The following is a 24,572-nucleotide window of genomic DNA, read 5'->3' on the forward strand; positions in this document are numbered from 1 at the left end:
GGTGCATTCCACAGAAAAATGGCATTAAAATTTTTTTTGCCCAAGAAAAGGCATGTAGAGGGGGAGGAAAACACACTTTCTTTTTTTGAAGGAAACTACAGGCCCCCTTCCATATTGAAAGTTACATCCTTTAGCTGTAGTCTGTTAAAGAGGCTTTTATGGCTCTGCCTAGGGACTTAAGCAGAAGCTCTAAAAGAAATATTTATGGGAAAATGCATTCTGAGTTCTCAACCATTGATTTATAAGTGACTTTGCAGAAAACAGTCCTTGGAGGATTACTTCTACAACTTAAGCTTAAAGTTAAAATTCAGTTTTTATATGTTTCTAAATCAGAGAATTGACCATGCTATGACTTTTTTAAATGTTCCTGAATTAGAAAAAGAAACAGCTAAGGCTATATATAGATTTGAAAAGACCAGATCATTTGATCATTCTGGTTTTAAAATAACCACTGAACAAATAAGAGTCAGTATCTCCTTTTTACTCAAGTCTTGGTTCTTGTGGCCTCCCCAATTGAAAATCTTACTATAATTTCCCATAGAATATTTATTAAATCCTTCAAGGCTTTATTCTTTTGTAGAATCATGGATTTGGACTTAAGCTAGGCACAGAGTTATATTTTTATTTATAGAAGGGAGAGGTCACCAGGAGGGGAATCAGAAATTTCAATCAGTAGGACACTAAAAATGTCATTTCTAATACACCTAAAATATCTAGGAAAAAAAGTGAATATGGATTTGTGAAACATGGAAATTGGATTTCAAATTATATTTTAAGATCTTAAAGTGAATATGAATATATAATATAGCTTTAACTTACAAAGCTTTCTACTGATTTTTTTTTTTTTTGCTTAGGTTTATATAAAGATAAACTACAATAGCTATTGTGTGCTGCAATTAAATAAAGTCAAGAAAATTTAAACTTTTTTTGCTTGGCATCTGGGGCAGGGTGTCACAGAGTGCCAAGATCCTGATGAAGCATCATTAGAGTGCATCGGAATTACTGGGAAGGTTTTCGCAAAATATATCTGCCTGGGTATGCATGTGTATTTTGCAAAATCTCGGTAGGATGGCAACTGATTTCCAGCCATAGTTGAGAACCACAAGTTTTGAGTCTAAATCTAAAATCTAAATCTAAATCTAAATCTAGTTTTGTAAATCTAAAATCTCCTGTATGGTCCAAATGAGGGGTTAGGAACGACTACAGAGGAGTTCAGGAAAATGCATGGAACTTCTCTATATATCACTATAGTTATAAATTACATACCAATTAAGAAATTTCAATGTAAAACCTTATATGAAAAACTAGAATGAATAGGAATATTAGAAAATACAATTTCATGGTACCAGGTGCTACAAATGACACAACACACATTTACAGTACTAAAATGTTTAAAGGCTATTGTAAATTGATGCTCTAACTCCTAATTTAAGCATAAAAAGTTCAGCCATTCATATGCTTTGTTCCAAGTACACTATGCTTTCACATATTTGGATGTTTATTGTCACATTATTTTTAGAATAGTCTTTGGCATTAAGCTGGCACAGGTGTGATAGTAATAACATTCATCAACATGAAGTTTCACATATTTTCTTCTGAAAAACATGTAATTAAAGGGATGTAATTCAACTGTGACTTTTATGGTTTAAAAACAGATATTGGTGGATAAATGTAATTCACTTTCTTTCCACTGTTGAATATAAAATGCACGTGATGTGGATTTACTGTGCTCTTATACCCCAGCACAAACATAACTCCACAAAACACAATTTACAAGAAAAGTGTGCTAATAAAACACAGCTCTCATTATTGATATATAACTAGCATAAGGTAAAATGCCATCTTTACTAGATTTATAATTTGAGTACATAAATATTTAAAAGATCCCTTTAATTTTTTAAATTAATATTTGCTTTACATTTGTTCAAGGAAAATCTTCAAATGACACACATTGCTTTTGAAATGCTGATATGCACTTATATGTATTATTTAAATACTCATATTTGTGAGGTATATCCAGATTTTTTTTTATGGTGAAAATTAAAAATATTTTTAGCCACTAGAAAAAACAGACCAAGAAGTAACAGAAAAACAATTTTAAAACTCTTAGTGACATCTTCTGAAATATATTATAATAATAATAGATAACATTATGGAGACCTTAATATGTGCCAGACATTATCTAGGAGTTTTAGGTCTATTAGCTATTCACTACAGTAAAGTCACAATGACTATAGGAAGTAGTTATTGCCTATTCTTGACCTTGTTTTGTGGATGCCAGGCATCCTTGAATATTCTCTTTTGCTTAAATGCTTTATCCAAACCCCCAGCAAATCCCATTGGCTCTATGTTCAAAATACATCACAGAATCTACCATTTTCCATCAGCTCAACCGCAACTATCTTAATCTAAGCCACCATCATCTCCTTACCTGGATTATTGCAAAAGCCTCCTGATTTCCCTGCATCCATCTGTACCTCACTACAGTCTCTTCTCAATACAACAACCAGAGCAATCCTTTTAAAACATAATCAGATTATGTTGTGCCTCTCCTCCAAACCCTACAATGGCTTTCTGTCTTACCCAAAGAAAATTCAAAGTCATTTTAGTGGCCTACAAGATCCTATCTCAGTGGTTTTCCAACCTGGATGCATATTGGGCTCAAATGAGGGAACTTTTAATAAATATTGATGCATGTGTCCCGCCCGAAGAAATTCTGCTTTAATTCTGTTTTAATTCATCTGGGGTGCAGTCTGGAACCTGGGATTGTTAAAAGCTCTCTAAATTGAATGATTATAATGTGAAGCCAAGGTTGAGAACCATTCCCCTCTAAGGTTTGATCCCCTTTCTGCCTCCACCCACTCTCTGACTTCAGCTCCTACTGTCCTTCCCCTTGCATACTCCATTCTAGCCATAATGATAGGGTTATTGCTGTATTTTATCATCCCTACTGCAGAGTAAAAGGGTCATTATTAATAATTATGAAGAGATAATAGGCATGGCTTAGCACTGACCTAGGAAAAACAAGCATATAGTCATTGAGCATAAAGACTTACTTTGCTGTTCTACAGGTATAAAATGCTCCCACTTCAGGGCACTGGTACTTTCTGTTTTTACTCTCTGGATTATTTTCCCCCTGGTACCCACTTGGTTTGTTCCCTCACCTTCTTCCCATCTTTACTCACATGCCACTTTTCAGTGAGACCTTCCCTGTCCACTCAACTTAATATCGAAACCCAATCTCACTTCCACTTCTACTTCTGTTTTATTCTTCTCTACTATCTGATGTACCATATATTTTGTTGAATCCTTTATTTCTCTTCCCACTGATTTCTAATTTCTATTTTGATTGCTTCTATATTCCAAGCTCCAGAATAGTGCCTGGCCTACTATAGTTTGTCAACAAATATTTGTGCAAAAAAATAAATGAATGATGAATAATTTATCAGCCGTTTAACACTGGGCCAGTTAACTAATTTGCTTTGCATCAGCTTCCTCATTGGTAAAGAGGGGATAATAGTAACACCTACCTCACAATGTGGTTGTAAGCATTAGGTGCTTACCTAGTGCTTACCATGCTTAAGGCATGGGATTGGAATAATGCCTGACTCAGAGAGAGCACACATAAATGTTAGCTACATTACTTAATTAAAGATACTCATCTTTGTTTTTACTTTAGCTACTGACTCCTAGACCACACCTGGAAACTGTCATCCCTGAAATTACCTCACTTCAGAAATCCTAAATGTCAGTCTAAGGTGTTGGTAAACTGACTCTCTGAAGAAAAATAAAGTGGGGCTTCCCTGGTGGTGCAGTGGTTGAGAGTCTGCCTGCCGATGCAGGGGACATGGGTTCGTGCCCCGGTCCGGGAAGATCCCACATGCCGTGGAGCAGCTGGGCCCGTGAGTCATGGTCACTGAGCCTGCGTGTCTGGAGCCTGTGCTCTGCGATGGGAGAGGCCACAGCAGTGAGAGGCCCGCGTACCGCAAAAAATAAAAAATAAAAAAATAAAATAAAGCAAACAAGCTCTGATGTGTAGTATTTGCCAATTTCTGTGCTGTAAATACTCCCATCATGGCCAATTTCAAGCGACTACCCATTTAACAACCAGCTCCCCAGATTCCTGACTATTTAATCATCATCTCTTACAAGCTGGTATGATCTGGCTCTAACAAACCACTGCCAATATCCTACTTTCTGGCCACGTTCTTTTCCTTAGCTCTCCCACCTTCATACACAGCTATACTTGCTCTTCTACCTAATAAAGACTTCCAGCCCATAACAGCCTAACGGCCTCTTTATTTCTAGTCTAACAGCCTCTTTATTGCCTCCTTTGTCTAACCTGGCTTCACTGGTTGCTTACTTGAACTACCATCCCAATTCCCCTGTAGTATTCTTGTTCTATTGTACCTGTTCTACAAACAATAGCCTCTTTTATCTCCAGTCTTACATTGCGGAGGGGAGGGGAGCGGTCAATTGTTCCTGCAGGAAATCACAGAAGTATGCACACCACTGCCAAAACACTCATGTTCTCCAGCATCACCTGGAAGTCAGCAGAACTAGTTAATCATTTTGTTTTCTCTAGGACCAAAGATGGGGACTGGCAGGAGTGGAGGAAGAGGGCCTGTAACAAATACAAATCATTGGGCCAGCAGTCCAGAAGATCCTCTTCCTGGCCACTTACATTTCCTATCATTAAAAGCCTTGGTAAAGATTTTTAGCTGGTTACCCTTGCAGGGGTCCTGAAAAATCTGTGTTCTTGGAGTAGAACCTGATCCTGATGGTCCTGTTTTTTTTTTGTTTGTTTTTTTTTTCTCATCAGCAATTTATCTTTTTAACTTCAGCAATTACTCTAAGCATTCACCTTCAATGAAGATTTGTCCTCAAACTCCCACATAAACTTTCCTCCTACTTCGCATAGAAATACAATAGCATGAGGTATCATTTTCTTAAATTTAATGCATGTTCCTCATAAATCCCTCTAGATCCATAACACACAGCTCCTTCAAGTCTTGGAAAATGTGGAGGCTTCTGCTACTCAAAGTTAATCCTTCACCAGGGTCCTTGATTTTGTACCTTCCCATCTCCTGAGATATTTTGCCTTACCCGTTTAACAGTATTTTCTTTATTTCCTAGCCCTCAGTGTATAAATTGTCTAAATTGTTTTCTATCTTAAAAAATACCCTTGGGCCTCCCTGGTGGCGCAGTGGTTGAGAGTCCGCCTGCCGATGCAGGGGATACGGGTTCATGCCCCGGTCTGGGAGGATCCCATATGCCGCGGAGCGGCTGGGCCCGTGAGCCATGGCTGCTGAGCCTGCGCATCCGGAGCCTGTGCTCCGCAACGGGAGAGGCCACAACAGTGAGAGGCCCGCGTACCAAAAAAAAAAAAAAAAATACCCTTGATTTTTCTTTTGGTCTACTAGCATCTGATTTATCTCTTGCCTTGCCATCTCACCCACTTTTCCCCTAAAAATTGATCTCCACCTGTCAATTCTATTTATATTTCAGTCTCATTTTGCCCTCTACAGTCTGGCTTCTGCCTGGGACCAATCCATTAACACTGCTCTTGTTGAGATCTTGGAGGGCCTCTTAAGTGCTAAATGCCATAGATGTCTAGTCTCTGCCTTAGTCATAGATATCATATAGATGTCATAGTCTCTGTCTTCCAGAATTTCTCTGCTGCACTTAATACAATTGCTTGTTTGCTCCTGCCTGAAATGCTCTATTCTCTTAGGTTTGGGATGCCATGGCCTCCTCTCCCCCCTTGCTTGTCTTTCACCTCTCATGGATGGAGATGCCATCCATGCTGCTTCCTCAGGTTGGTATGCCACAGAGTTCCAACCTTGTTCAACTCCTTTCCTTTGTCTAACATTTCTTCCTGGAAAATATCATGGTTTGGGTTTAATAAGCACTTTTATTCTACCGACTCCCAAATCTTTAACTTTAGTCAAGATTTTCCTGTTGAGTTTCAGATATATCTTTCTAATTTTGTCTGGACACTTTCACCGCATGTTCCATAGGCATCTCAAAGGTAACAAGACCCAAATTAAACTCATCATTTTCTCCCAATTACCGGCCCATCCTTTTCCTCCCCTATATCTTTATTTCAGTTGGTAGCACTATCTTCCACATATTCCTCTTGCTCTCAAACATCCTTCCCTGAGTGTGTTTTTGGCTATGGTTTCCTTACTCAATCTGATTCTGTTGGCAGTTTCCTTATACAATCTGATTGTTTGCTTTTTGTTTTTACTAATTTCTCCAACTTTTTTCTTCTTATTATTTCTGGATGACACTTTCTCGCTTGCTTATGTGATTGTGCTTTATAAGTAATGTATGTATATCTTTTTCTCTTATGTCAAAGGTTTGGAGATGGGAGCAGGATGCTGCAGCATGAACACAATATACCCTCTTGAACTGAAACCAGTGGTGTTGTATCTTTGTATAACTGAGTTTTGTGATATAATAAACAAATCCACATTCAACAAATGTTATAAAATAAAGGAATAAATTGTTTGTGCTTGACACATGATATCTTGAATTTTTAAAGTAATTTATAACTATTTTTATTTGGATTGCTAGTTAATATTGCTATAAAAATGGAGGTCCAAAGATTTAGGGATAAGCAGTTGCCAGGTAAGTGCCGCTACAAAAACTGTTTATGAAATCCATATGTATAGATGGAGAGAGACTGTACAGGGATAATGGTCAAGACTGCATTCATTCACACTAGTGTATTTCCTTGGAAAAGTTAGGAAAACCTGCACATCAGTGAGGCCATACCTTCTGGGCAGTTAGGCTGATGCTCTGCTTGCTAAGTCAGGTTGCATTTTATTTTAAAATTTAAAACACATACATACTTATGTACCTACCCACTCCCCTTTTCCACACGTACGTGCACATATACACACACATACACACAAACATACTTACTTAACCACACCACACTCTCCCTGCTAATACATATCTGGAGGAATGTCCGCAAGGATCCAAACAGTAGATTTATGAATTTGGTGCAATATCACAGCCAGCCAGCCACTGCTGCTGGCACTAGACTGTAATCTTGTACTTCGTTTGCTACCACTCCGTCATATAAAACAGTGAATTGAAGTGATTTTCAAGTAGTGTGGGAGACCGAGGGAAATCCTTTCCAGCTCCAGTAAGCACAGAACGCTATTAATGAGCCATGGATGGCTCCCCTACTGTGCCGTGCACTTAGCCACTTCCTCCTCTCTGTGCTAACAGAAGCTGCGATTATCAAATTCTAAAGCAGTAGTTTGAAAAATGACTTCGCTTTTCAGAATCTGTGGGATATATATATATATTTATATATTTTATTTCTGCTTGCCTTGGGGAGTTGAATATCTGCTATTGACCTAAAGTTTATAAAGCACTTTGAGCTTCTGGGGTATAAGAGATATGATTACAAAGAAAGTAAGAATCCTATAGAAGAGTAAAAAGGGAGTATTGGCCCTATGTTTTTTTTTTTTTTTTTTTTTTTTTTGTTTTTTTTTGTTTTTTTTTTTTGTGGTACGCGGGCCTCTCACTGCTGTGGCCTCTCCCGTTGCGGAGCACAGGCTCCGGACGCGCAGGCTCAGCGGCCATGGCTCACGGGCCCAGCTGCTCCGCGGCATGTGGGATCCTCCCAGACCGGGGCACGAACCCGTGTCCCCTGCATCGGCAGGCGGACTCTCAACCACTGCGCCACCAGGGAAGCCCGCCCTATGTTTTTTTATCCCACTCATATGATTTTTATTTTAACAGAAATTCTATGTGAGGAGGGGACCCAAGACCCCATGGGGAGATGGTAGTGGACTTATAAGAAGTCATAAGTAATTTAATAAAAAGATAGAATTCAAAGTGTATGAGAACATGGCTTTTGGATTCAGAGACTTGAGTTTCAATCCTCGCTCCACCCTTTACAATGTGTCAGGCATTATTCTATATGCTTTACAATAATCAACTCAATCCTTATAACAATTGTATGAGGTGGATACAGTTAATACTCCCACTTTATAGATGAGTAAACAGAGGCACAGAGAAGTTAGTCACTTGCTCAAGTCACAGGGTCACACAGCCAGTAAGTGGCAGAGCCAAGATGAACTGAGATAATATATGTTAAGATTCTCGTAGTATTAGTAGTGGTAGCCACCATTATTTGAACATTTATTCTTTCCCAGATTGTATTGTGTCTAACCTACATGGTGCATAAGAGCTGAAAAATATTAGTTTTTAAATCTTAGATCATGAAACATACCACTTATAAACATGTAGTAGCATGTTTGTAAGTAAATATTTTACTTATAACATATTATCTTTTCTTTATAACATGTTTTAATTGATTGATGTTTCAGCAGGATAAAAAGTATCTCTGAAGCTAACATTTCTCTCCTAATTTGCTTGTGGCAGTCATTTGATCCATTTTTCAGCAGCAATTTAAATGAGTGTCTGTTACATTATTTGCCATTATATTCAGCTCTAGGATATAGTAGATAAAAAATCCTATCTGAAGCGCCATTAGATAATAAGTCATTTTGATATGTATCTGATAAAAATTAGTTTCTGATTAAACATAATGGAAGGGCATAAGTATATATGCATTTCAAGTACCATAGGTGGTCCTGAAAAATTATCCTAAAGTAATTTAGCACATTTACAGGAGAAATGGATACAAGCTATAAAATAACATTCTGAGAATGGCTACAGAAAAGAACAAATAGTTCACGTCCCTAAACACCTATGAATTTCATTTTGCCTTACAGAGCATACTTGGTTGAGGGTATGCATTCTGTGAAGAGTACTGCTCGATAATAACTCGACAATTTTGCTGAATTCAGCTTCTGGCATTGAATCTGGACATCAAGTCCAGTCGTGGTATAAATATATTATCACTGCTAATATTGAGAGCAGTTGGAAGAAGAGGGCATGGAATCAAGAAAAATAAATGAAAATGAGATCAAGGGAGAGAGGTAAGATGCACACAGAACTTGTCCAAATAACACTAAGCAAAAAATGTAGTGAAGAAAGAATGCTTGAGATTGTTTATTCCCATAAAAAATGAAGAAAAACATATAACACATTTCAAATAGCAAAAGTCCAGTCATTTTATAAGAAAATTGGCTATGTCTCTGTAGGTAAATATATATTAAGGAATACAGTGACATGCACATATGTGACCTCTGCTGGGGATGCAAAATACTCCAGTGACTTTTTTAATATTTCTGTTTTTTCCAATATCAATGAATATTTTTGTAGCATATATTGGCTTTTTAAATGTTAAAAATATTATAAACACATTTTGAATTATAAATTCATGGTACCTTCTCAGCTGTGTTATTCTGTACCATTATATAAAACAAATGGTTTTTGTATACACCATACTTTCAAGGATAAGTCACTTAAAAAGAGTGCTTTAAAAATTTTTGTTCTAAAACAAATCTCAGCCAGAGTTTCATTCTTTCTCTTTTTGTTTTCTAAATAGTCAGCCAATGAACTTAAGAAGGACAAAACTGATAAAATCCATTTTCTGCTATGAACTTGAGTCATTATTGGTAAATATACATCAATTTAAAGGGTTCAGCATTATAGATAATGCATAAAATATCCTACTAAATAGTTAAATGTGATAAAGCAAAATGAAACTCAGTTGCTTCACACAGGCTATGTGAAGCTACTGAATTTCACTTAATCTCTTTCTTTATAACATCATTTGAAATATGTATATATTAATATGGCAAGTGAATTTATAGGAGAAATCAATTATATTATCATGTGTATATATTCCCCCCATCCTCTTAGTAACACTCTAATGTATCACAGTATCAGAGAAACACACCCTAGAGAAAATCCTGCTATTCTTCATGGAAAAATCCATGAATAACATTATGCAAAAATTAATTTATGATAAATGTTTTAAATCTAGAACTCAGAATAGCTTATTTAAATGCCATCAGAAAAGAACACCTCACCCGTAAAAAGGAGTCTAGGGATCCATTCTCCATATATTCCACCACAATCATTACTGGTCTGCCTGCAAAGAGAGCAAGAGAACACATAAGAATTACAGCAATTACAGAAATATGTCCTTCAGTTAGAGATTTCCAGCTGTGGCAGCTAAATTATTTGTATTTTATTAATAGGAACTTCATTTTCCAACACGCTTCTATAAACACATTAAACATACACATTTCTCCATTTCTTTATAGCATTATTTCCTTTGAGTTCATAAAAAGAACATGAATTGCAATATGAATTACTAAGTAATTAAGCATTTCCTTTTCTAAAGCCCTGCAATCACTTGTTCAGATTATGTTCTTTTTGTCCTGAGCTTTTCCTTAAAAGGCAATCAACAAGCTAAAGTCAGGGTTTAAGCAGTTACTGTAGCTGCTTTGGCAGTTGTGGTACTTCTCCTCCAGTGATGCAGTTATTATGGCTGAATTACATTAGACTGGGCATTTCTGAAATGTTCCTAAGGCAAAGCAGAAAGGAGAAATTCATGAATTCTCTCTAAGAAATTATAAACCATCAATCATAGTCTACTTTTAAGAGCTTTTAAGTAGAAAAACATCAGTAGATTGATGAATGCTACAAAGTGGGTGGGACCTGTAGTAGTTCTTGATCATCTCTTTATTGGACATAGATTAGATCAACAGAACAATGATGGCAGTACATGAAAAATAAGTAACTTCTGATTTCATAGTCTAGTGCAGAAGCTAAAATCAGAAACTGAACATCATTTATTTCTTTTTTATCATATCTACTTGCAATTGTTACAGTTCCCAATACACCTCTATTAGGTAGAATATTTGACATAAGTAACTGATTTGTTTCAAAGAAAAGAATCTATTTGTTCTGCTCAATTGCCCGAGTTTAAAAGATAAAGTCATTTTAGGGAGGGAAAATGATATTTACCTGAAATAAACATGTATGACATATTTACTTTATACTTCTATATTTCTCACTTCTCATTGGAAATTTTAGCAATTCAATCTGCACTGTGCACAGAGTTTTCCCTCATGAGCACAAAGAAGATCTGGAAAGAAATTAAGTGTACCAATGATGGAAATATTAGATCTCATATTGTAATTCATGTCCCTTTTATGAACCCAAAGCCTTGAGGGTTACAAAGGGTGACTGGAACAAATTAGTACAACGTCTGCAAATACTAGATTTTACACTTGAATCTGTATTTTAAAGAAAGATGTGGTAAAGGTTAAATGTAGCAATAAAGTTCCCAATTTATCATGCATAGAATTAGAACCCAAAGAAGTTTTCCATTTTGGCAAATTTCTATAATGTTCCTAAAAGTCATTAATTTCACCCAAATACAGATAAGAAAAAACTATATCAGAAAATATTGAGGTCAAATGAACTGTCAGCACTAATGTAGGCAGGGATCTAGAAGATCCGGGTTTTAAATCTGAAAGTTTGTCATGAAATCTTTTATTTGGCCATGGGTTTCAGAGAGCTTGGAGACAGGAGCTTGATGCAAATGCTTGGTTAGCAAGGTAGGGAAAAATAAAAATTATGAGTCCACTATTCCAGTTTGAATGATCATGGATTATGGATGTTAAGGGGAAAATTTGGGTTATTACGATGACTGCCCAGGTTCTTTCATAATCACACCTCTTTAATCTATCTTGACCATTGCTGTCAGAGAAACATATTTAGTTTTCTAAAAATGTATTTTAAAATAAATAAAAATATATTTTAAAAACCCCTGACATTCCCTAGGAATACTATTATTATCCCTGTTACAAAGATAGAGAAATTGAGGCATAGTAAATTAAACTACTTGCCCCCAATCAAATAGCTACTAAGTGGCCATATCAAGCAGTCTGTCTCAGAGTTTAAGCTCTTAACCTTTATGCCAAAGGTGCCTCTCAGACATGATTTATAGATCAGAACTCTGAGGCCCATACTGTTAGGCAATCCTCTCCAGTGATGGACCTCTTCTCTCCTGACCTTATCATCTACTGCCTCATCAATTGTCATTATCACCTATACTTATTCAATCCTGTCTCCTTATGCCTTTCCTTTTGGTATTCCCCTGCCAGGATTATCTCGCAACTTGCTTCTTTCCCTAATCACACTCACATCTCCCTAGAATTTATACACTGCACCTCCACCATGAAAGCCTCCCACAGCCATTTCCTATGGTTGCACTCCCATCACATCTATTGTCTGCATTATGAAATGTGTGCCTGGTTTTGTATTAGGTTGTTTTTTCCCTCATCTTCCCACAGATGCTCTGTATCCCCATTCACTGGGTTTCTCAAGGTCATCTCCCATAGAGCTGAGCAGAGTAGGTGCTTCATAGAAACAAGTTGGTCTTTCTCATCAGTTTCACAATTCCTAAGAGAGTAACACTGAAGTACTTCAGCAAGATTCTAATCTATGTGAATACAAAGTACTTTGAAATTAGTGCTATCTGAATCTCCTTGGGATATACTTTATACAATCTTAAAATTCATCAGTGACAAGTTTTATCTTCTCATTAAAGATAGTAAACAGTCAAAGGAAGACTCCCCAGGTTTCTTGTAAATTAAAAGTTTCACACCTGAGCTCTGAGTCTTTTGTATTTTGTTCAGTAGCATCATTTGAAAGCAAGTGTTATTAAACTAAGGAGTTTTTTTTTTTTGGAATATCGCTGGTATCTAACCTGTAATTTGTTTCCTAGTGGTTTTCTACAGGGAAGTTAGGTGCACTGTGAAGATTACAAGCTTACAGTCCATGATTACATTTTATAATCAAGAAAGTAGATAGGTATGAGGGAAATTATGAAAGTTAGGATGATATTCTTCAAATATGTGGTTAGGTGTGAGAAGTCCATTGGTAACAGTGCTTTTTCTGTGTTATTTTTAAATATGTAAAAATTATATATTCCATTTTTGCTCTTAGAAAATACATTTGGATGTGATTCTCTTTTTCTTATATTTTCAAAATATTTCAGCTTATTTCCATTTTTGCAGTTTTAGCCAGTTACCCTAAGTGCCTCATGTCACAGGATTAGCTTAGTATTTGCATTATACTGGAGTCAATGGACAAGCTCCAGGATTCGTAAATGTTAGTCAAGTCTCAAAATCCCCAGATCTTTTTTAGAAGCCTCATCAGTTGAAGAGATCTTCACAAATACTTTTACAAGTCACACAAAAAGTGAAGTTCTTTGGTTTTCCTTCATGAATAGCCCAAATATTGTTATGGATATTTTAAACTGCATTAGAATCAAGACTCAATAAGAAATCACTTACATTCTGAACGCAATGAATCACAAAATGCCATATCATCTTTTTCTGTTATAGAGAACAATAATTTTCTTTCACTGGGACTTTTATAGACTATTAACAAATGAATCTTTTTCAGATTTGCAGCTTCTCAATACTTATGATGATTTTGATATAGGTATTGAGAAAACAGATAACGATAAGGCTATTCTTGTGTTGTTGTTAAAGGAAACAAAAGAGAGGTATTCTTTAAATGTTCCAGGGAAATTCTGGGGAAAATATTTTGTGAGTGAAACAGTGCCCACCTTTTTTTGGCCTCAGAGAAGACTCTGAAAGGAGGTTACAGATTCAACATTTTCATGTAAGTAGTGAGTTTGTGCTGGATGTAGTGTTTTGTGTCAGTTTGGCAATTTCTAATGTGTAGTCAGTAATATCAAGAATCCAAACAAATCTCAACAACTGCAAAACTCTATTACAGATTTAAATCAATCTAGTTTATTTAATGTTATAACACGTCTATATTTTGTCTAATAGGTAACAAAATTTATGGTAATAATTTGGATTGACAGGTTGCCTGTATTTCCTTCCTCCCAAGTTGTAATTCAGGACTTTTTGAGCCAGTTATTTATTTCTACTCCCTGTTTCTGCTGTACTGATAGTGAATTATAATTATAATCTCAAATGGATTTCATAATAAATGATATAGTTTTCTTATCCCTCTAAGGCATTCAAGAGATATGGATGACACAAATTTGAACAAATTTATATATTAAATAATTATTTTTATTCACAAGAACTAAAATTGGAGGATTGCTTTCCTCTTAACACTGTTGCCTGATGATTATCAGATCATGTCCCAAATGAATCTTAGTCTCAGTGAATTCAAATACAAACTTAAAAAGATTTCCCTTGAACCTTCTTTTCCTCCTCTATTTCTGTTTCGTTTAAGACACCACCATCCATCCAGGTTTGAAACCCTATTGTAATACTGGATTTCCCACTTAATCAAACCCTTATTAGTCCATAAGTTGTTAAGTGGTGCTGATTTTATACAAAACCTATTATCACTGTCCACATTCTGCCTTTGTTTTCTCTTGACGTATTACAATAATCGTTTACTGGTTGTACCTGTTAATGCTTGTATAATCATTATTTTAAACATTCAGTGATATAGCAGATATACATATTTAAATGCCTACTATGCATCAAGTACTCTTCTGGTTTCTGGAGAAACGTCCTCAATCAATACAAGATCCTGCTCTCGTGGAGTGTATAGTGGAAAGGGGAATAGAAATAAGTAAACAATTACTATAAAGGACTAATGTCTCATCCCTCCTTTAAAGACTGCTTTACATATTGTATTGTTTTCTTCAGGATTAAGGTCTAAACTGCTTGGCAATTACATTCCTTCACAATCTTTCCTCTACCTTTGTTTCCATGTCATCTTTTACAGCCTCAGTTCCCCACCTCCTGTTTTTCAAATTCTCTAGGGGACTCATAATTCCCTAAGTACGACTTAACTTGGACCTTCCTCTTCTCTTTGGAAGACTGCCTTCTCACTGTCTTCATTTGGTAAAATCATATACTTACATATAAAAAAGGAACATAAATACCATCTCCACGGTCAATTCTCCCGTGAATCACTTTTTGTTTTAGGATGACTTGATGGTTTACTTTTTCTTCCATTTACATCTTAAACAATTGTATAACACTTATTAGGTATGGCATTGATACTAACTACAAAGCTGTCTGCCTTCCACTTTAAAATGTTGCTGAGGTCAGGACTGGTGCTTAATTCTTTACTAGCTACATATAGCACAGAGTGAGGCACAGAGGAGGTACTCAATTTAATTATTTTTGACTGGAATGCCAGAAGGAACACACAAATAAAGATGTTTTCTAAGGATAATTCTAGCCCTAGAGCAGAGTTACTGAAATAACAGAATGGCAAATCAATAGACTTTAATCCTAAATTACTTGTAGTATAAAATATATGGTTTTGAGGGAAAAAAACAATTCCAATTCTAGCTATGCTACCTGCATGATCTTGGGCAAGTTATTTTAGCTCTTTCAGTTTTTGCATCTATAAAATGAGGATAATATTACATACTATATATGATTTTTCAAAGGAGTAGATGAAAAAACGTATAATTGACACAGAGTCTGGCAATAGTTGCCACTCAAAAATGTTGGTGTACCTTTACTTTCTTTCCTTTTGGGCGTAGTTATCTGCTTCCCCCTTCTTATTACAATTGTTCACTATGTAGAAAAAAAGTTTTATAAAAATGGATCCTTTCCATATTTTATTGTACTTTGGCATTGACATATTCTTTTTATATCTTATGGCAAAGTAAAAATAACTGCTATTTACATGTTTTATATGATACAGTTAATTCCTGGTTTTATCACTGAAATCCTTGTGTCCCAGGCAAATTGGGATGGTTTATTGCCTTGCGTCTTGTGTGCTCAGCACAGTGTAGTTAGAAGATGTGGGATTAGAGTCAGATAGCATGCTATTGAAGACTCTTCCACTTTGGGCAAGCGACCTTTCATAACTCACTTACCTCACTGCTTCAGTCTCCTCATTTGTATACTATATACATTCCTCATTTGTATATTTTTACATAATAATAATACCTCCCCCATCTCATGAGATAGATTAAGTCACTGTGGAGGAGGTGTTAATCCACCTTCTCCATTGAGTGAGGTGTGGGATTAAATGAGATAATGAGTTTACAACACAGAGAATAGTACCTAATACTATAAACATCAAACCACCCAATAATAGCTTAAAGAACGAATGAGTAAATGTATTATATCTTACCTTACTGACTAGATGTTGAATCCTAAGTTAAGAAGTGTTTTTCAGAGTGAAGAAGGTTCATTACTGAAAATGACTAAGATCAATATATTTAGGAATTTTCCTGTCTCAAAGGTCCACTTAAATTCTTTACACCCGAAATCAACAGGTTTGAAGTTGCTTTAAAGAACAAGATGGTTTTTCCTAGAGTAAAATAATCAAAACGGCTATTTTCTTACTTTAAATACCATACTATAATATAGAGTTTCTTAGAAATAGCTTCTGTAGGAAGTAGATTCTTATTCCTATCTAAAAAGCCATCTTGTGTCTTCTGTACTCTATTTACAAATTTGGACCTCTACCAATATACCTTAGGTAAGTTACTCTCGAATTGATTTTAACCTTAGAACTATTTGAAACCCCCTAAATCTATATACTAATTATTGTTAATTTGGTTCCATGCTTTCTCTTCTTTATTTTGCTTCTTAAATTCAGAAGTGAGCCAAATAACCTTGGATTAATGCTGAAGAATAAATTATTTTATTCTGTGATAAAACAGTTGAGCAGAAATTAGGAGGGTTGATTTGCATTTATGAAAACAGTGGCACTTCTAGATTTCTTTTAGAGTAAATCTAAGATAAGAGGCTAAAGAAATGAAACATAATTTTCCCGACAGTTCCAGAAAGCAGTGGCATACCATCTGTATCAATTAACTTCAGTAATATTCAGTACTGTACTTTTCCTACTGGAAATTACATACGGGCAAAAAGATTTCTCTTTAGCTATAAGTGTCTTGTTGGCAATGAAAGTTACTGTCAAAGACGCCTGATGTTAGACTGTGGTTTTCAACATAAGACACTAACCATATTGCAAAATTTTAATAACATGTGAGCTTTTAAGAATGGCTTTCTTGATTTTTTATTACATCCACATGTATAAAAGTAATGTGATAATGATCAAATTAAAAGCACATGCATTGAAATTAGTTGATTTATGACTTTTAGATTTCGTTATTATGAAAGAAATAATTGATTATATGATAATCTATAGTTTAATTACCACTAGGTAGCAATGAATAATGAACATATCAGAGAATTCTCATGACTTGAAATACTCTGAAATGTTCAAAACATAAACATGAAACAGGAAATATGTGCTAAGTTTTTCAAAACCACATTAAACTGCATGTCAAATAAATAATTTTATGCCGCTTTTGTTCTTGGTTTCTATCTGTGAAAAGTTTTTGTGTGGGTAATTAAAAAATAGATACTACATCTAAATCAGCACATATGTAATAATAATTGACTTAAAAAATAAGTTTTTCAGTGTGCCAGACATTGTTCTAAGGGCTTTACATGTGTTAACTCATTTAATCCTCACACCAGCCCCTGTGGTGAGTATAGTCACTAGTTCAATTTAACAGATAAGATTATGGATGTACTGAGAGTTTAAGGAACTTGTCCAAGGATACACACTGGGCGATTGGCAGAACCAGGGCTTGAAGCCAGGCAATCTGGCTCCAGAGTCTGAATGCTTGTCCATCTTGTCTTATCCCCAGATAATACTTGGGTCTCCATTAGTAATTTAGAGTACATGAAGCATTATCCCAAATCTCTGTGCCTCATCTTAGAAACACATCTTGGAAAGCCATTATGGACTGGGCATTGTGTTGCTGCCAAAGATGTTTTGTCCTTGAGAAGTTCTAGGATTTTAAAGCTCCATAAAGCCTTATGATCATCTATATAAACAGGAAATGTGTGCTAAGGAAACTTGCTAGAATAGCCTTTAGATTTTGCTTTCCCCATCTCTTAAACATCAGTTTATGATAATGATCTTAAGTTTCCTATACAAAGGAATGTTTTCAGAAAGAGTCCTGAAGCTTTGGGAAGAAAGTGTCATATTTTCCAGTAGCGTTTCAAATGTTGTGCTTTACTTCTGCCTTCAAAAGTGTGTTGTGATTACCTAAATGATCAAATATTCAGCCTTTTGGTCTTTTGTATTATTCATTAATCAAAAGAAAATCAACAGAAAATTTAAAAATCAAACAACCCTCTGGACAGGATATATTTAATCCTAACTGCATAGGTTATTTATGGTGAGATTTTAATTATAATGGAGAAAACATTGTTAAATAAATCATACATATGATGTAAATTAAACTACCAACTACTTTTCTTTTCCCCGCCCCCCAGGAAAGTTACTACTTATTTTTGAATCTTTTCTGCAATTCTTACAAAGGATTTAACTTTTTTTTTTAATGTTCTATTTTGCTAAATACACTTTCTGTAAGACCTCTGTGAATAGAAATATGAAAAGTTAACATTGTGCCACAGGGCAACTTCCTCTGTGCTTTGTCCTACAATGCAAAAGAATGAATGCTGAGATGAGATGTGTTTTACAACAGGTATGGTCTTTCCCCACCTTTCTTATGTTCTTAAGTGGCCCAGCAGCCCAGAAGGGCAAGCATGCTGCCCTATGAAAGAGCAAGAGGCATTTAAGCAGCTCAGTTTCTTATCATGTTTTCCAGTAAGGTGAAAACACACCAACACAACAATTCCAACCAACACAAAGATTAAATACTGACTCACATGGAGACTAAGCTTTAGCAAGCTGTGTAAAGTTTTTCAGAATTTTTCTTTGGGAGAAGAAAATGGCTCCTGGATGAATCTTTTGAAAGTGTTGATAGTTTCTTTGAATAGGACCAAAATAGATGGTATAATTTGTAATAATAAAACATGAATGTCCCTAGTGGGTAGATATATGTTCTCAACTGAGAATTTAAATTGTCATATATATAAAGTCTGGATTTTTAAGATTCAAACTTACTGAAATGATCTTTAGATAAAAGAAACATTTATGCGAATAAGAAAGAAGAGCGAAAGTCAAAGGCTAAAACTATTTATGGAATCTGAAAATAGGAAAGTAAAAAGAACTAGTAAAAAGAATCTGGAGATTACTTAAAGCCTCTTTTAAGATTTTTTTATGTCTTTCTGGTAGGAAACAAATAGAAATTCTCTGCAAATGTTCGAGAGCTTGATATCAAATGCATCCTGCTGCTTTGTTTCTTTTTTTCTTTTAAATGCACTCAGTCTTACATAAAGATGCTGCTGTTCACGATGTCTTAAAACATAACTTTATATATAGAACACTGAGTTTTTAATAATCTGAAATTCTTCATTGATGGACTTCAGGGTGTCCAGAGACCTCCTGAAATTGTATACAAACATTTATTTATATGATCATATGTACATTTTCTTGGAAAAGAGAGTCTATGTTATTTTTAGCCAAGAAACAAAGTATAATCCATAAGGAATCTGAGTCTTTGACCTGTACCACAACATCATGACCGTGGGTCCATAGGAGCCCTTAAACTCATAGACCCTGCAACAGATTAAAGTTTTTATAAACTGAATAATACTTGAAGGTTCAAATTACACCTTCATTTTGTATGTGTTCCCATCCTGACTTTTCTTTTTCCAAATGATATCTTCAAGTTGTCTTAAATTTAGGTTTTAAATCTTTTCTAACCTCTTGTGTATTTCTCCTCAAGTAAGCCAAAGAACCAAAAGATGACGTGCATGCTCTTTGGAATTCACTGACTTTTAAGCAACAGAGGAAGCAGACCGAACACAATCTTAATGTTACCCGGCTAGCCCTTCTTGCACTGGTTTTGGAATCTACCAATATATGCCCCAAAGTGTTTTTAAGTAACATTAACCTAGCAATAACAGTGTTGCAAATACTTGAAGGGGGTTGTTTATGGGTGTATAACTAGAAATACAGTCACTCATGTCACTTTCCTCGTGCTTCTGTTGGCTGGGTGTGTTCCCTTTGTCATTTTATCAGTGACCGTCTCTTCTCTATGCCTTTCCACAGGCCTGAAATAGAATAATCTTGGGTTTCTGTCTGACCCTGCTTCAGAGTCCCTACCCTAGTTTTCAAATAGTTGCAGTTTACAGGATTTCCTTCTGAAGTCTGCAGCTGAACAAACTTTCAAGGAGAAGAGTTCTCCAGGAGACACAACTGTGCAGATGAGTATTGGGTAGGGCCTACTGGGGCTTGAAATCACACACATGGCAAGGAATAAAGAAACCAGGAGTTAAGAATTGAGATGAAGTTTTCTCTTTTCACCACAGTTTACATTTTGAATCATTTATTCAGGATCTTACTTCGCACATTTAATGCAGTTTATCCTATTCGTATTATAATTAGCTTTTGGTTTAAGCAGGTACACACAAAAACACTCATTTACACACATCTTATTCAGGGTAATTGGCAACATTTTCAGCTGCAGAAATATATAAAATATACACCCTTCAATTAAAGAAGAGTCTTTTTTTTTCTCTGAAGACCTCTTACTTAAAAAGTAAACCACAATCTTATCTTTTATGTATATTTATTACAACAGTATTTGTTAAAGCTAATATAAAGCAAATTGCCATATATACTACAGAAAATTATAAAAAGAATAATCATCCTCAGGAAAACTTTAGCAGCAGAAATGTTGTCAAAAGTGATTAATTTTGAAACGCCCAATTGTAGATTGAAAACAAAGTTACTGGCTTTTCTTTTAGGATGCCTGAACATACAAAGAAATGAAATGGTTTACTTTGATTTTTCTGAACTGCAGTTTGATTGTATTTAAAAGGTATATACTTTTCCACTGTTGATTTCCCTTGGCAAACTGAGTTCATGTTAGTTTTCCTTAACTCATTGTATATTCCTTCAAAGTCTGCCATCCAGTCTTATGTATTTGCATTATTGCTTTTCTGCAGTCCTCTATATGCATCAAGATCTGATAATATTATACTCACTAGATCCTAGATTCTCTGCAGCTTCAACCTTACTTATTTTTCCTGGCTTATTTCTAATATCTAAACTATATGCCTTCTCAATAAAAAAATTTTTGACTGGATAATAGTGCATGCAATATTTGCCCAGACTCCATATCAGATAGGATTTCACATGAAATATGGAAAGGAAAATACTGATAATCATTGTTAATAGACTTTGAAGACATTTTAATATTGGCTTAGAACTGTAACTCCTTTGCTATAGAAATGGCCTAGTTGGATCTGTTACTGGTTTATAGAAAACTGGGTTGTGAATTCATATCTTAACATTACTAGTCAGGGGGACAGTAGTGAGGATATGAAAAAGTCTGGCTACTTGAGTATAAGGCTCATTCAAATCTCTTTGCAAAGGTAAAAATAAATAAATAATATTAAACATTACTATTAATCATATACCTAGTAATTGCAAATCTGATTTTTGAGTCCCCATGTGTTCACATTTATTTTTTAAACCGATTCAGAGTAAGCAGTGAGGAAGTCTCACAAAATTGACAAAGCAAGAAGGTGAAGAGAGCTATTTACCCCATCTTTGCCATTTACCTCGAACCTCACACATGGCATGCAACAGAGAGCAGCTCAGGTAAAAATGTCAAAAGAGGTGTTTTATATATAGCATTATATTGAAAGCATAGGTAGACAAACCAAGATGGTGTTTCAGAAGAACATCCCCTCAACAATTAAAGAGCTTCCAAGACTAACCACAAAGGACGTATTAGGAAGACCTTCAACATTGATTTTTATTTTTAGAATTTATCTATTTCTATATCCCACATGCTGCCTGTCTCCTATGTCTTCTCCTTTGTAGGCTTTGCTTATAATTGAAAAAGCTTCTTAGTTTAAGGCATATATCTGAGTTTGGCCTAAAATCTAGTCTATACATATGAATTACTTCAGTAATGAAAAATATTATCAAGTCTTCCACAACTGACAGAAAACTGCTAGAAAAATGTAAGGTAGAATTTTTGATCTAATCATACTCAACCTAAGATGTTACTTTCTGAGTATAATGAATATGCCTTTATATTTTATAAATAAGTCTAGTTTTCAAGACACATTGTAATGTTTGGATCTTATGTAAATTTAAGATATCACATGATGTCAGATAGTTATTGCTGTCAAGTAACAGGGAAGACTGGACCAGTGCAACTTCCATATATTATTATACCATCATTATCAGTGCATAATTCTGTTTCTCAATGCCTTTATTACTCTGATTTTCTTTGTTTATGGTAAGCATGTAAGCCACTAAATGTGTAAAGGCAAAGGTGTCATAAGATAAGTCATCAGTCTAAGACCCTATGTATAATCAATACTCTATGGCATATAAAATGTTCTACCCACTTTCAAATACTGTTTGATTATAGAAATAAATCAAAGAAATAACTAGATGGAGCAAAGAGAGCAAGCTTATTTTAGGGTATATACCTGATAACATATTTCCAAGAGGGACATTAATTCAAGGAGGTAGAATTTGATTTTAATAGGGAAGAATACAATGGAGAAGAGTTTGATTCAAAAAATACAATTTCATTTATATCTTTCTAATTTCTCCTTTCTTTCTCCATCCTCTTTGCTTCTCTCAGCTCCCCTCCCCACTCTTCCTGCCTTCTCTCTCCTGAGATTTTCCTACTTCATTGGATGACTACTATTGGAAAAGCATTGCAATAAATATATGAATATACTTGCTATTCAACTTTCAGCCAATTACTTCCTGGTATTTTTCTCTATTTGAAACTAAGAATAATAACCCTTTACTATGACCTTTCTAGAAATGTAAAAGGTCATATAAATAATTGACAACCATTACATAAATACTGATTTCAGGCTTGTCTGCTTTCTGGTTCTCATGATTCAGTGATTCTCTTATTATTGCACTTAGTGTAAAAATACATACTGCAGGGGGCTTCCCTGGTGGCGCAGTGGTTGAGAGTCCATCTGCCGATGCAGGGGACACAGGTTCGTGCCCCAGTCTGGGAAGATCCCACATGCCATGGAGCGGCTGGGCCCGTGAGCCATGGCCGCTGAGCCTGCGCGTCCGGAGCCTGTGCTCCGCAACGGAAGAGGCCACAACAGTGAGAGCCCCGCACACCAAAAAAAAAAAAAAAAAAAAAAAACATACTGCAAAAATATTGCTCCTTGATAGCACAGTGTGACATGAATGCAAAGAAACTATTTTATATAAGACATAATCATGTATCTCATTTAAATTTGATTAAGGAAGTAACTGGGAACTAAATTAGCACCATCATTAGAACAGATTTTGTGATTCCTTGAATGACATAGCAAATGTCTTATGAGACCCTAAAAGTACTGTAACATATAAACAATTGGTAGAAAGCAAATTAATTTCTGTCCAGTAGGCATCAACCTTTGGCCAGTTTTTTAAGGTACCATGATACAGGTCAAGGAAGGAAGTGCTTTCTGCCCTTAAATTGATGTTCTAAACCTGAAGAGTCACTCAGCTATTAGATGGCAAAGAAATACTTCAGGGTTTTTTTTTTTTTAATATGAAATAATAAAAACTTCTCATATCATTGCTTCATTCCTCTTTATACAAAATATAAAGAGAATTCTTGGGAAATAAGCTATAGTTGAATGGAAGAAGATAAAATTACCTTAGAAATCATAGCAGTGATTACTGAAAAGTACCAGAGAAAGTGTACAGGGATCACTTATCAAAGTGATATAAGCCAGAAAAAGTGAGTTGAGTTAATTTCAGTTTGAGGGAACAAGTTTAGATCTATACATGTTTTATGAAGCAATTGCTTTACACCTGATTTGTACTTAAGTCATGGAAACTGAACTGGGTTTTCTCTCCCATGAAGGTTGGAGGCAAATCTGGCTTAAAGCCTAGAAGAAGAGGGCACTAGATGTTCTTTTAGATCCCTCTCGGGAAACTTGTTTTGTGTCTGTTATAGAAACACCATCTTACTTCTATCAGGCTCAGTGGCTAAATGACAAGCATTGTCATTTTTACCAGTGATGTTGAATAATTCAAGTCACTACTGATTTGTAATGTCATTTCTGCCAAATGTACCTAAATCTACCAAGATTTGTCATTAAGAGTTAAGTTTGTCATTAAACTACAAATCGTCTGTTCATCTCTTCAATTCTAGTCACTGAAATATTAATAGACATGAATGCTATATTTTTATATTTGCAGTTAACTCTGAGAGCTCAGTTTATATAGATTTTTTTTTTTTTTTTGCGGTACGCGGGCCTCTCACTGTTGTGGCCTCTCCCGTTGCGGAGCACAGGCTCTGGACGCGCAGGCTCAGCGGCCATGGCTCACGGGCCCAGCCGTTCCGCGGCATGTGGGATCTTCCTGGACCGGGGCATGAACCCGTGTCCCCTGCATCGGCAGGCGGACTCTCAACCACTGCGCCACCAGGGAAGCCCTATATAGATTTTTATTTCCAATATTTTGCAACACCACCATCACTACTACCACCAACAATAAAATTCGTGTGCAACTGACACCATTTTTTTTCCTAGGGAGAAAAAAGGTGGCATAACACTCATTAGAATTAAAATTGCTAATTTTTATTTCATATAATTTTCATTCCTACTTATCAGTGGCATTGCTGGCTACAAAGTCTGCAACCACTTTAGTAATTAGCCAAAGATAAAACCAAATGACACTAAAGCATATTTATGGTTGTCACTTTTTGTATGTTATAACTAAGTAGGCAAGGGTAA

The 24,572-nt window shown here is 35.5% G+C and overlaps 1 protein-coding gene across 4 annotated transcripts in view; it reads right to left on the bottom strand.

Annotated features, from left to right (window-relative positions):
• The window catches only part of EPHA6 (EPH receptor A6), a gene marked incomplete at both ends in the record, with an annotated part of 853,969 nt that overhangs the window by 120,989 nt on the left and 708,408 nt on the right, over positions 1–24,572 (bottom strand). For all 4 annotated transcript variants that reach the window (XM_079704141.1, XM_079704139.1, XM_079704140.1 and 1 more), the window contains one exon: positions 9,966–10,023. In XM_079704141.1, the coding sequence (XP_079560267.1) occupies positions 9,966–10,023 (58 nt within the window). The remainder of the gene's footprint in view (positions 1–9,965; positions 10,024–24,572) is intronic.

This window comes from Hyperoodon ampullatus (genome assembly GCF_949752795.1).
Source record: "Hyperoodon ampullatus genome assembly, chromosome: 5".
NCBI lineage: Eukaryota > Metazoa > Chordata > Mammalia > Artiodactyla > Ziphiidae > Hyperoodon > Hyperoodon ampullatus.